General features: G+C 55.8%; 1 protein-coding gene across 2 annotated transcripts in view; it reads left to right on the forward strand.

Annotated features, from left to right (window-relative positions):
- The first annotated feature begins 338 nt into the window (after positions 1 to 338).
- Positions 339 to 12,098, forward strand: part of DOCK1 (dedicator of cytokinesis 1) — a 437,923-nt gene continuing 426,163 nt past the window's right edge. For both annotated transcript variants that reach the window (XM_066240428.1, XM_066240429.1), the window contains exon 1: positions 339 to 515. In XM_066240428.1, coding sequence (XP_066096525.1) covers positions 470 to 515 — 46 coding nt within the window. In that variant the 5' untranslated portion in view covers positions 339 to 469. The remainder of the gene's footprint in view (positions 516 to 12,098) is intronic.

The raw sequence follows: 12,098 nt of genomic DNA on the forward strand, positions 1-12,098 counted from the left end.
TCCCTTCTCATTCACGGCAGGACACCTAGTCCCCCGAAGTATTCACTGAATCAAGGAGGCGACGCCCCCGCGGGGTGCTGGGGTGCTCCTCTGCGGGTGTAAGTGGGCCCCGAGTGTGGGGGACAGGGTTGGGGAGCGCGGTGACAGAGCTGGATGCCCTGGGCCGCGAGCAGGCGGCGGCGCGGGGCTTGGGCGGCCGGGGTCCCAGCGCGCGGGCAGGCGGACAGGGCAGTCGCGCTGCCCAGGGCCGTCCCGCCTCTCGCCGGCGCTCCCGGCCTTTCCCATCCGGCCCGCGACGCTCCGCCCGCCCCGTCCCACATGACACCGCCTCCGCCGCAAACTTTTTCCTCCCCATCCTGCCGCGGCTCGAAAGGAATGGAAAATGGCGGCCTAGGCGCCGAGTTTCCTGCCCGACCAGCAGCAGCGGCGGCGGTCCCGGCGGCCCGGGGCGCGGGGCGCGCGCGGCGCCATGACGCGCTGGGTGCCCACCAAGCGCGAGGAGAAATACGGCGTGGGTGAGCACGCGCTGGCCTCGCGCTGCCCGCTCCGACTTCCCCGGGCGCGGCTCTCCCGGCACCCGGCGGGACACGCGGGGCGCGGGCCGGGGCGCCGGGGAACTGGCGGGAGGAAGCGTGTCTGGCCCGCCCGGCCCGGCCCGGCCCGAGCGCACCCGGACCCCGGGCGCTGCCTACTCCGGAGACCCCGAGCGCACGTTGTCCTCGCGTTACCGCTAGAGCCGGGGAGGGCCGGGCTGGGGACACGCGGGGTTGGAGGCGGGTTGGTCACTCTCTTGGGTGTCCCCTCCGACATCCAGCTCTCTCTCCGGCGGGCCGGCCCGAACTAACTCACTCGCAGGTCCCCTTCTGTCCCTGGGCCGGAGCCTGCACTTTTGCTGGGCCTGGCCGGGAAGTCCGGGTCAATGTTGGCCGCGCCTTTCAGCGTTTTTGGATGAAGTTGTGTTCGGGGTCTGGGGCTCCAGGAGGGCAGTTCCAAGTGGCGGTGATCAAAGCGAAGAGTGGCACGCTCCCTCGGTGGGAGGTGGTACGCGCGACACCCCCCCCCCCCCCCCCCGGGGCTCTGCCCCGGACATTGTGGGACCCTCGCAGGGACCCTCGCAGGGAAGCGGCGGAGCGCTCGGTGTCTCTGGGCCGACCGAGATTGGCTCAGGGAGGGCGGGACTTGTTTTGGCGGCCCTGCTACTCTTTGTCATTTCCTGAGGAGAGTAAGGGGAGTGGGTTGCGTGTTTACATTCTGGACCCCAGGACACATTCCAGAGAGCGAGGCTTTCCTCAGTGGCGGAGCAGACCGACCCCAGCCCCGGTGTGCGCTGCTGCCCTTCTTTGGGGACTTGTGGCCAGGCCTGCCTGGGTCCTTTCTCTGACCTGCCCACTGGTCCTCAGTCTCCTGGTGGGTCGGTTTTCAGTCTCACCTAACTCCTTCCTGTTCGGCAACCCCAAGGAGTCTGGCCAGGCGCCTTTGCCTGGCTTGTAAGGCCTTTGTGACCTTGGCCTGGCCTGGCTTCCCTTCTGCCCAAGCTGTGTCCTGCTCAGTCTCCCTGTTCTCCATCTTGGAGCCTTTATAATGTCCGTGTCTTCACCATGCCCACTGGGACCCTCTGGCTTTAGGAAGCCTCCAGGGTGACTGTAGTCCCCAGGGCTCTCCTTTCTGTGACCCCAATTGTTTATCTCTGCTAGGTGTCAGGGCCATGCAGTGGGACCGGTGTGGGCAGTGGCAAGGGGACAGTCCTGAGACAGCCCTCGTCACACTCAGTTTGTTCCCTATGCGGAGCTGGGGGCCCTCCTTACTTCAGGACCCTTGTGGCTGGGCTCCCCTCCTACGCCTGCTGTGGAGATGCGGAAACAGGCTCAGACGGGGGCCCGAAGGTCAGGCAGAGGGGGGCATCCTAATCTGGGAGCCGAGCAAGCACGCAGCACTGTGTGTGCCTCTGGGTGGGTGCCCTCTGGGGCGTCTCCTGATAGAAGCAGGCTCGGCTGTCTGGGACAGAGACTGCCTGCCTGGGATGGCCCTGGCGGTGGCTGCGGGGACCCTGCTGGGGTGACTTGACTGAGGAGAGAGTCCGGTACAAACCCACAGGGACAACACCGGGAAAGGAGCCCGGGAGAGGCAGGAGGCAAGCAGAGGAGCAGCTCTGCCCACCCCCCTCCTGGGAAGTGGGCCGGGGACAGCTCCAGCCTTAGCCCAGGGCTTGCCCTTCCGTCCTGTGTTACTCCCCTGGGACAGGGACTCACATTCACACCCACACCACGAGTCAAGTGCTCCATTGGGGACTTGAACTCTGGCCTTGACTCTAGAGCTCAGGTGCCCCCCCCCATTGTGCTTGTCAGCCAAGAGATGGGGGAAGGGCTTCTCTTTGGAGCACCAAGTTTTCAGACACCTTGATGCCCTTTGGCACTCAGCGTGGCCTGAGTGGACACCTCTGGAGTAGCTTGATGGTTGTGTCCATAGACTGCAGAGAGAAGGCTTGCAGATAGGGGACGAGGGTCCCCTCACTGTAGTGACTTCTGACATTGCAGCTTTGGCTAGTACTTGGGTTGTAAGGAAGCTCTGGGTTGGAAAGTTTACAAAGAAAAGTGTCACGGGTGGTTTCTCCTGGCAGCTCTAGGAAGGCTGTGCATGGCCATCAGGCAGAGGAGCGGGCTGTTCGCTTAGTTGCACCAGGTGGAGATGAGAGATGGGGAACTGCGTAGAAGCCAGCACAACTGGCTCAGCCTCCAAGGGAGCTTTAAATACCTGGAGGCCCCCGTGGGGGAGGCCCCCAGGCCTGGAACTCCCAATTCTGTGCGGAGAGGAGGGCGGGGTGCACGTTTGCAGGCCAGTTTGAGCTGGGAGGGTTCCTCTGATTCTCCAGAGGGGTGCGGACCCGGAAGGTGTTTGTCCCGGGTACAGAGTTGCAGGGACTCAGTCCTGTTGGCAACTAGCTGTTGCAGCCTAAGGGAAAATTACTGGACATCTCCCTTACCAACCATTGTTATTTGGGGGAGCCTAACAACAGGGCTGTGTTGTCCTGGAGGGGCCCTGGTGGCTCTGTGCGTGGGCCACGCTTCCACTCTGGCCACTGGCCCGGCTGCCGCATGGATCACAAGGGGAAGGAAAAGAACGATAGAACTCCCCTTCTCATTTGGAAACATGAATCACAGTCCATTGTTTGCAAGTGCGTGGACTCTGTGGAAGCATTGTCTGTAGAGGAGACACTTCAGTTATTTATTTATGTTGTGACATTGGAAAGCAGTAAATAGCTGATCTGTTGCTTCCTCAGCAGAGGCAGGAAATGCTGGTGCCCCTGCGCGCCCCTCCCCCCTCCCCAGCCATTCCAGTGGCTGTGGCCGGTGAGACTGACCAGCCTTTTCATTTCTCCCCTTGCACGTCAGTCTGGAGGGTCAGTGTGTTAACACGTGCATGAATTTTGACCTGGCTGTCACACTAAGGCGTTGGGGTGGATGAACTTTGCTGTCAGCCTCCCTGCATCTGGGGAGCCGGCCAGGGGGGAGGGGGGGGTCTTCTGTCCCAACGTCAATAAAACTGTGTTTTTAGGAATCTCGTTCCTAAGATTGGCTAAAAATATGCAGCCCGTTGTCCTGTCACACTTGAGGCCAGTGTGTGAGGCTGCCTCCGCCCAGATGTCCCTGCCCGCACCCCTGGGACCTGTGAATGTGATGCGTGATGCAGCAGGGGGACTCGGCAGGTGTGACTGAGGTTATGACCCTGCATCATTCACATGGGCCCCCAAAGCAGAGGGCTTCCTCCCACAGGTCACGGAGAGGGGCGCAGGAGAAAGGCGCAGACGCGTCGGAGAGATTCCGAGCCTGGGAAGGGCTCCGCGTGGAGTTGCTGGCCCTGAGATGTAGGGGCCCACTTGCAAGGACCAGGAAGAGGCCCCTAGGAGGAGCCAAGGTGGCCCCTAGCAGACAGCCAGCAAGGAAATGGGGACCTTGTGTGACAATCACAGCTGGATTCTGCCATCAACCTGTGAACGGATTCACCCCAGAGCCTCCCCTTCGGAGTCCAGGGCCACTGGTGTCCAACCGGGAGAACAGAGATCAGAACTGCTTGGGGTGTGGCTGTTTGTGAGGCAGCGATGGAGAACTCACAGGTGTGAGCAGGGCAGCAACACAGGGAGTAAGGTTTTCTCCTAGCCTTCATACAGAAGCAGGTGGGACAGCCGCACACCTGACTGTGCGCCCTCCACTCTGGTCTCTTCCATGCCGGGCTGACCAACAGACACACAGACACCCTAAACCCGGGCTCTCAATCCTTAAGTGGCCCTTGAGCAAATGACTGATGTTTTCTTAGCTGCAGTTTCGTGGCCTGGGCAGCGGAGCTGAGCCTGCCCGCGGCAGAAACCCGGGAGGTTCAGGGCGATGGTGCTGCCATGTAGCAGGGCCTCTGAGAGCCCAGCGCTCCCTGGCCTGTTGCTTTATTATGATCATTTTTTATTTAATAAAGCAAAGCTTAGGAATGTGAGTGACAAGGGCTTTTTTCTGTTTGAATTTAAGTCACGGGTGCTGAAAGGAGTGCTTTTGTTCATAAGTTGATTTCTTCATGGTGTGTTTTGCCCTGGTGTTTTGGGGGAAGTGGCATTTACCTGGTGTTGTGGAGCGTGATGTGTGCCTATTCGATTGGCTCTGAGTGGTGACAATTGCTGAGGGTCGTGTAACAGCCAAATAAACTTGGGAGTGTGGGAGTTGCAGAGAGTTCTCTTTGGTTGTCTGGAGCTGCAAGCAAGCTGCTACTTTGGGGAAGGAAATTAGATTTGATTGTAAGTAAATAGAAACGCAGGCATTTTCATTCGCTGGAGTTGCAGAAAAACTAAATTAGGGCGTATTATATTTCTACAAACCTAATTTTACTTTGGAAATATTTTATTTTATTTTATTTTATTTTTTTATTTTTTTAAATTTTTATTTTAAAGATGTGTAAGGCAATATTTTATTTTATTTTTTTTATTCATTTTTTTTTTTTAGAGAGGAGAGAGAGAGGGAGAGAGAGAGAGAAAGAGAGAGAGAGAGAAGGGGGAGGAGCTGGAAGCATCAACTCCCATATGTGCCTTGACCAGGCAAGCCCAGGGTTTCAAACCGGCGACCTCAGCATTCCAGGTCGATGCTTTATCCACTGCGCCACCACAGGTCAGGCGGAAATATTTTAAAAATTTAAAATCTATTGTGGTGCTAATGTTGGGCAGAGAATGTCTGGCACCTTGTCAGGCTTGTCTTAGTGGGTGAGTACTTTTCTCTCTTGTTCTCTTGGACCCTGAGGATGCAGGTGGGGGAACCTGGAGGGAGAAAAGGCCACTGTTGAGTCCTTCCCTGGGGGCATCACAGAAGCCACAGTGGCTGTGTCCTAGGCAGGAGCCTGCTCTCTCTGCTTTCTTCCCCTCCCTCCCTTTCATTTTCCTCCCTCCCATCTTCCCTCCTTCCCTCCCATCTTCCCTCCTTCCCTCCCATCTTCCCTCCTTCCCTCCCATCTTCCCTTCCTCTCTCCCTCCCTCCCTCCCATCTTCCCTCCTTTCCTCCTATCTTCCCTCCTTCCCTCCCATCTTCCCTTCCTCTCTCCCTCCCTCCCATCTTCCCTCCCATCTTCCCTCCTTCCCTCCCATCTTCCCTTCCTCTCTCCCTCCCATCTCCCTCCCTCCCTCCTTCCCTCCCATCTTCCCTCCTTCCCTCCCATCTTCCCTTTCTCTCTCCCTCCCATCTCCCTCCCTCCCTCCCTCCCTCCCTCCCTCCCATCTTCCCTCCCATCTTCCCTCCTTCCCTCCCATCTTCCCTTTCTCTCTCCCTCCCATCTCCCTCCCTCCCTCCCTCCCTCCCTCCCTCCTTCCCTCCCATCTTCCCTCCTTCCCTCCCTCCTTCCCTCCCATCTTCCCTTTCTCTCTCCCTCCCATCTCCCTCCCTCCCTCCCTCCCTCCCTCCCTCCCATCTTCCCTCCCATCTTCCCTCCTTCCCTCCCATCTTCCCTTTCTCTCTCCCTCCCATCTCCCTCCCTCCCTCCTTCCCTCCCATCTTCCCTCCTTCCCTCCCTCCTTCCCTCCCTCCTTCCCTCCCATCTTCCCTTTCTCTCTCCCTCCCATCTCCCTCCCTCCCTCCCTCCTTCCCTCCCATTTCCCTCCCTCCCTCCCTCCCTCCCTCCTTCCCTCCCATCTTCCCTCCCTCCCTCCCATCTTCCCTCCTTCCCTCCCATCTTCCCTTTCTCTCTCCCTCCCATCTCCCTCCCTCCCATTTTCCCTCCTTCCCTCCCATCTTCCCTCCTTCCCTCCCATCTCCCTCCCTCCCTCCCATCTTCCCTCCTTCCCTCCCATCTTCCCTCCTTCCCTCCCATCTTCCCTTCCTCTCTCCCTCCCATCTTCCCTCCCTTCCTCCCTCCCTCCCTCCCTCCCTCCCATCTTTCTTTCCTCCCTCTCCCTCCCTTCTGATTTGCTTTCCATCTTTCTGAGAGGTATGCATGGTGTGTCCTTGTGGGTAGGATTTGCAGTTCCCTAATTGCACCCTATCCTGGAAGGATATCTTAGTTTAGTTTGGGAGGTGATTCCCGGGCTACCAGCTGTGAAATTGTCGAGTCTGTTCAGGGAAGGGCTCCAAATCTAGTGTGAAGAGATCACGGCGTGGAGGCTGGCAGGCAGGTCCCACAGGGGGCATGGAGATCAGTGATGTTTTACAGGAAAGATGGTCACGTTTCACAGTCTTGTTCAGAGTCTGGCAAAGGTCTTCAGAGGGTTAAGCTGGGAGGAGGGCACCCCATAAGGGGTTGGAATTTGGAGTTTTGGCCCTGACATGGTCACCTTTTGTTCATGTGACCCAAGCCTAGTTTCCACTTTTTCAAGATGGGATGCTAATGGGGTGCCTGTCTCTGAGGTTGGGCTGATGAGAGGGTCACAGGAACCTGTACCCTAAGGCAGTTTGCATACCAGCATTGTTATGGAAAGACTGGTAGAGTGTTTCTTCTGTCTGCTTTTGTTAATACCAGTAGGAAGTGCTTTCATTCAGTCCAAGAGTCAATCAAGTTTGTGTATTTGCCGCCTTAACAAAGTAACACAGCCTGGGGAGTAAGGGTGGGGCTTGAACAGGAGTTCTTTCTTATTGCTCTGGAGACTAGAGACCCAAGATCCAGGTGTTGGCAGGTTGGGTTTCTGGGCAGCCTCGGCCTTGACTTATAGGTGGCTGTTCTCACATGGTCTTTCCTATGTGTGTGTGTGTGTGTGTGTGTGTGTGTGTTATAAAGACTCTAGTCATAGTAGATTAGGTCCTATCCTGTGCCTTCATTTGCCTAATCACTTTAAAAAATAAAATAAAAACTGTTTAATTGGGCATTCATTTCAAGTTGAAAAATTATGGGAAAACTGAGAATTACGAGGAAGCATAGAACATGATCATGGTGAAAATGGGGCATTTTCTAGTCCCTCCAAAACTGTGTCATTGTCGTGGGGACTCAGTCTCAACCCTCTCCTGTAACAATGGACGAGATGCTACTAAATCAATAGGTGTATCTCTTGGCAACATTTTCTCTACAATGTCGCTTCAGTTACTAGAAAAACCTTAATTTTAAATACATCTTATCAAGGCAACAGAGACACACTTTGATTCTAAGCTGTTGGTATTTTTGCAGTTTCAAATAGATTCTTTTCGATGTCTGTGTTCATGTATGTATGTGTGAATGCTAAGTGTGTGCTCTGTGCCCATGATTGAGAATCCCCTTCGTTGTACAAAAGTATCTTTACTTAGTTGGTTTGTGCTAAAGCTTTCAGAAAATTAGTATTGTTCTACTTTGAATATGTATGACCTTGAGCTGTGGCATACTAAATTAAAACGCTAATATTATGTCTACCAGAAATGTTAACATTTGTTATTAGGTAGTTATCTGCATGGGTGTCAGACAGGCTGGCTTGCTATTTAAGAATTCTTGAATTAAAATTTTTTTAAATTTTAATTTTTTTGTTCTTCTTAAATTAAAAGGTTTAAAAACAAAAAACAAAACTTAGTCACTTGTTAAAAAAACAATCTCCAGATATTGTCCCCTTCTGAAATACTGGGATTAGAACTTCAACATTTGTATTTGGGGGACACAAATGAAACCAAAACATGATGATTACCATGGCACAAGACTTTTCCTCTGCATTCTCACTCTGCCTTTAGGGGCCACCGTCTGGGTGATGCTTTTCTGCAAGGTGGCGGGTCCCCAGTGCTTTGGGGACGCCTGGGGAATGAGAGGTGAGAGGCGGGAGCCGGCCGGGTAAAACCCACTTCCGTCCAGGAGGCTGATGGGCTCGGAGACGAGGACCCTGGTGGGTATCTCTGCTGAAACCTGCAGATTCCTTGTGGTCAGATAGAGACGGGACACTACGATCACGTAGTTGGAAACCTGGACAGGAAGTCGTGCCATTTTTTAGTGTGTTCATTCACATCGTGAGCTCACTGGGGGAAGGCCCTCCCAGGGGCCAGTCTCAGCAGTGTTGGCTGGCATGTGGGTGGGTGCCCGCCCTGTACACACACAGGCCCTCTCTGTCTTCCAGAGGCAGACGGTTTCACCCTAGACAGATGTCTGTCAGCTTGTGACATTTTATTTGGGTGCTCCAGGGAGAAAAGGGTGTTTTCTCTTAGCATATGGTCTATAGATACCAAAAGGTCATCCTGTTTGAACCTCAGCTCCATCTCCCACCAGCCAAGTGTCCTTTGGCGAGTGGTCTCCCCGAAGCCTTCTCCTTTGGAAAATCGGGGATGACACCTGCTTCGCCGGGCGGTTCTGGGGAGGAAGAGAAATGACCTAACATACACGGGGGCCCTGCTCTGTGCTTGAGAACTGTCAGTTTCTTTCCTTCATTCCTGATTTTAAGTAAAAGAACCTGTGTTGCCTGAGGCTGACTCGCGAGTTGAAGAAGTCTCTCCCCAGCCCTGGTCTCCCTTTCGGACTAAAAGCCAGGGGAGCCCTGTTGGCTTTGGCAGCCCCTGCTGTTGTAAGGTGAGGGTCCCCGATGGGAGAGATGCTCCTGGCTTCCCTAGAATTCTCATGTTCCATCCAGGGTCCCGAGAGGTCAGAGGAAGGCAGGTCTGCGCAGCGTCTGTGGGCAAAGCTCGCATCAGAAGCGCCTCCCAGAGTCTTCAGCCTGGGACAAGTGCCGGGAGCCGTCGCCGTCTGCTGCTGTTGCTACTTGGCCTCAGGAGTGTGGCGCACAATTGATAAGCCCACTTGAGCCCTTGGACTCAGTTGGATCCATGAGGCACACTTTTGGATATAAATGTAACTGTCATGGCTGCCTTTCCGAAGTAGGGTGGGCCGCTGGAGGGGGTTCACACCCTTCTGCTCACGTTTCTGTGCGCAGAGCTCAGGGCCCCGCTCGGGCGGAGAGAGGAGGGTGTGCGTCTCCTCCGTGTCCCAGTCACGCTGACTCCCGTGGGCCGGGAGGACTTCTGATGGACCCTTCCTTGCTTAGCACAGCAGGCCTTGAGCACAAGATGCACGTTCTCACACCTTGTGGCCCCCGGGAGTCACTTGGCAGAACAGATGTCCAGACCCCCGCAGTGACGGGGACACCGAGGATTCTGCTGTTCACATCCCATGGATGTCAGATGTTCTTCTCGGTGTGCTGAACCCAGAAGGTGTCCCTGGGGGGCGGGGGTGGGGGCTGTGAGCAGTTAGGGAAGCTGTGTTCTCAGTGGTGCCTGTCAGTTCCCGTTCTGCTGTCCTGAGGTGTTCACAGCACGCCCCGACCTCGCTCCTGTGACTATTGACTTCTTTTTGAGCTCAGGGGGTGGGACACTCAAGCTTGGCTTGGGAGTCAGCAGCCTGGCATCCGGGCCTGGGTGGCACATTTATCTACCGTCCCCAGCCCCGGGCTCCTCACTGGGGGAGTTGGCCAGATCATGCATACTGGTGTATGCTGATGTATGCAGAGAGCTTTCTGGAGGTAGTACTTACTCATCCTTCAGTTATGAACACGGACTTGTTTTGTTGACATTAACTTGTTAGAAGATGTGCGATTTCTGGTGGTAATGTGTGGCAGTGTGAGCCTTCCTTTTCCTGAAGTTCTGTAACTTTTAGTTGGTTTGTTAACAGACAGGTTGTCTCATAATTGATTAACATTGGGAGCAGCTGAGTCTTCTGCATAAGCAGCTGGCGTGGACAGTTGGACCAGCATGTACAGATGGATTGTGATGAAGGTGTCAGTGGGTCTGGGCTTCCCTGACGCACACGGTGGTCCTGAGCTGCATAGAAATTAGAGATATAGGAAAATTGTGCCTTTAGATAACCCCTGCTCCTTCCCTCCCTCTTGCTGTCCCTCCCTCCTTCCCTCCCTTCTTTCCCCTCCCTCCCCTCTACCCTCCCTTCCTCCCTCCTTCTTCCTTTTTCCCTCCCTCCCTCCCTCTCTTCCCCTCCCTCCCTCCCTCCCTCCCTCCCTCCCTCCCTCCCTCCCTCTCTCCCTCCTGATTTGCTCTCCACCCGGGACCACGGGACTTGCATTCTCGTAGAAGAGGGTCAGCAATCCCTTGGAGCTGAGGTTAGTCTCTGTGTGGAGAGAAAATGGGTACCCATGCGGGGAGGGGGCTTGTGTGCCAGACTCCCTCCAGCAGCACCCTGCAGTAAGATGTGGCATCAGCTGTGGCAAGAGAATGGGTGTCCCCACTGTGAGGTAAATGACCCTCAATGAGCCTCATCTTCACATAGGCCCCTGCTTGGCCAGAAGCTGCTCAGTTTGGGGAGCTTTCCCTGGGGGTTCGCAGGGATGTGGGTCTGTTTGATTTTTTTACAGGTTCAGTTTGTGTCTGAGAGTGGGTCTGTCATCCGTCTGGGCTCTGGTGTTTGGATCAGATTTCTCAGACTGTGGTGGCTGCCGGTGGCTTGGGCCCATTAAAATGTCCTTGCAGTCCTGGCCAGATGGTGCCATTGTTTGGAGCATCGTTCTGAAGCTCAGAGGTTACTGGTTCGATCCCTGGTCAGGGCACATCCAGGAACAGATTGATGTTCCTGTCTCTCTCTCTCCCTCTTCCTCTCTCTCTTTAAAAAAAACAACAAAAACCAATCAATAAAAAAAAAAGAAAAAGAAGATGTCCTTGCTGACCTTCCTGGCCTCATTTCCTGCCATGCTCCTGCCCAGCTGGTGCCCGGCTGGTGCCAGGCCACGGTTATTTCCTCTCTCCTGCCTTAGCCGGTCATGGTTGGTGCCTTTGCCCCACGCCAGGGCACTGCGGGTTCATCTCCTGGCCCCTGGCCCTTTCCCGAAGAGAACGTTCCTTTGTTTCCACCCCCAGGCTGTGGGGACAAGTGTCTGTGAGATTTGAGGTCCCCATGGGAATGGCCCTGAGTCCCCAGAGCTTGGAAGTCTTGAGGCCGAAGGGGGATGGCAGAGTGGAGGGTGCCAGGACTGAGGGGGCCCGAGGCCTGTCCCCTGGAACTCACAGCACCCTGGGTGCCCTCCCTACTTTCTTGAACCGCGTCCCTAAAGCAGATCCCGTGGGGGAAGGGTGGGGGCAGGGTGAGTTCTGTCAGGGGCTCACTGCAGGGGGCCTGGGGCCCCTCATCCTGAGTCTGCTGAGGGGCCCAGCTCTGCCCAGTGGTAGCCCGTGTTGCCCCGGAAGTGTCCTGTCTGAGGCTCCGTGCCTTGTCCCTGTGACTCTTCAATGACACCGCTGCCAAGAAGGAGCTTCCGGTGCAGGCTGCCTGGTAACAGCCCAACCACGTGCTTGGGCCTCTGACCTGCGTACTGTTGACACTCTGGACTGGATCGTTTTGGGTCCCGAGAGGCTGTCTGCATCGTGAGGTCCTCAGCAGCACCCCTGGCCTCTGCGCACGGGGTTCCAGCAGCAGCCCCTTCCCTCCGTTGTGACGACTCCACGTAGCTCCGGACAGTGCCACGTGCCCCGGGCACGGGAGCGCTCCCCGCTGACAACCACCCGATGCCAAGTGCTGGCGGTACTAAGTAGCCTCTAGTAATGGTCGGCGCTCCGGCGCTGTCGACTCTGGGTTCTCACCCTGTCATTAGAGGCCAAGTCCTGCCTGTGTATTTGGGAAGAAAAGGGAGAAACCTGCAGGACTTGATTCCTGAAGGGTGAGATTTGGAGGAGAGGATTGGGAGAGGGGGGCCAGGGAGCCTG

The sequence above is a fragment of the Saccopteryx bilineata genome, chromosome 7, assembly GCF_036850765.1.
Source record: "Saccopteryx bilineata isolate mSacBil1 chromosome 7, mSacBil1_pri_phased_curated, whole genome shotgun sequence".
Classification (NCBI taxonomy): Eukaryota; Metazoa; Chordata; class Mammalia; order Chiroptera; family Emballonuridae; genus Saccopteryx; species Saccopteryx bilineata.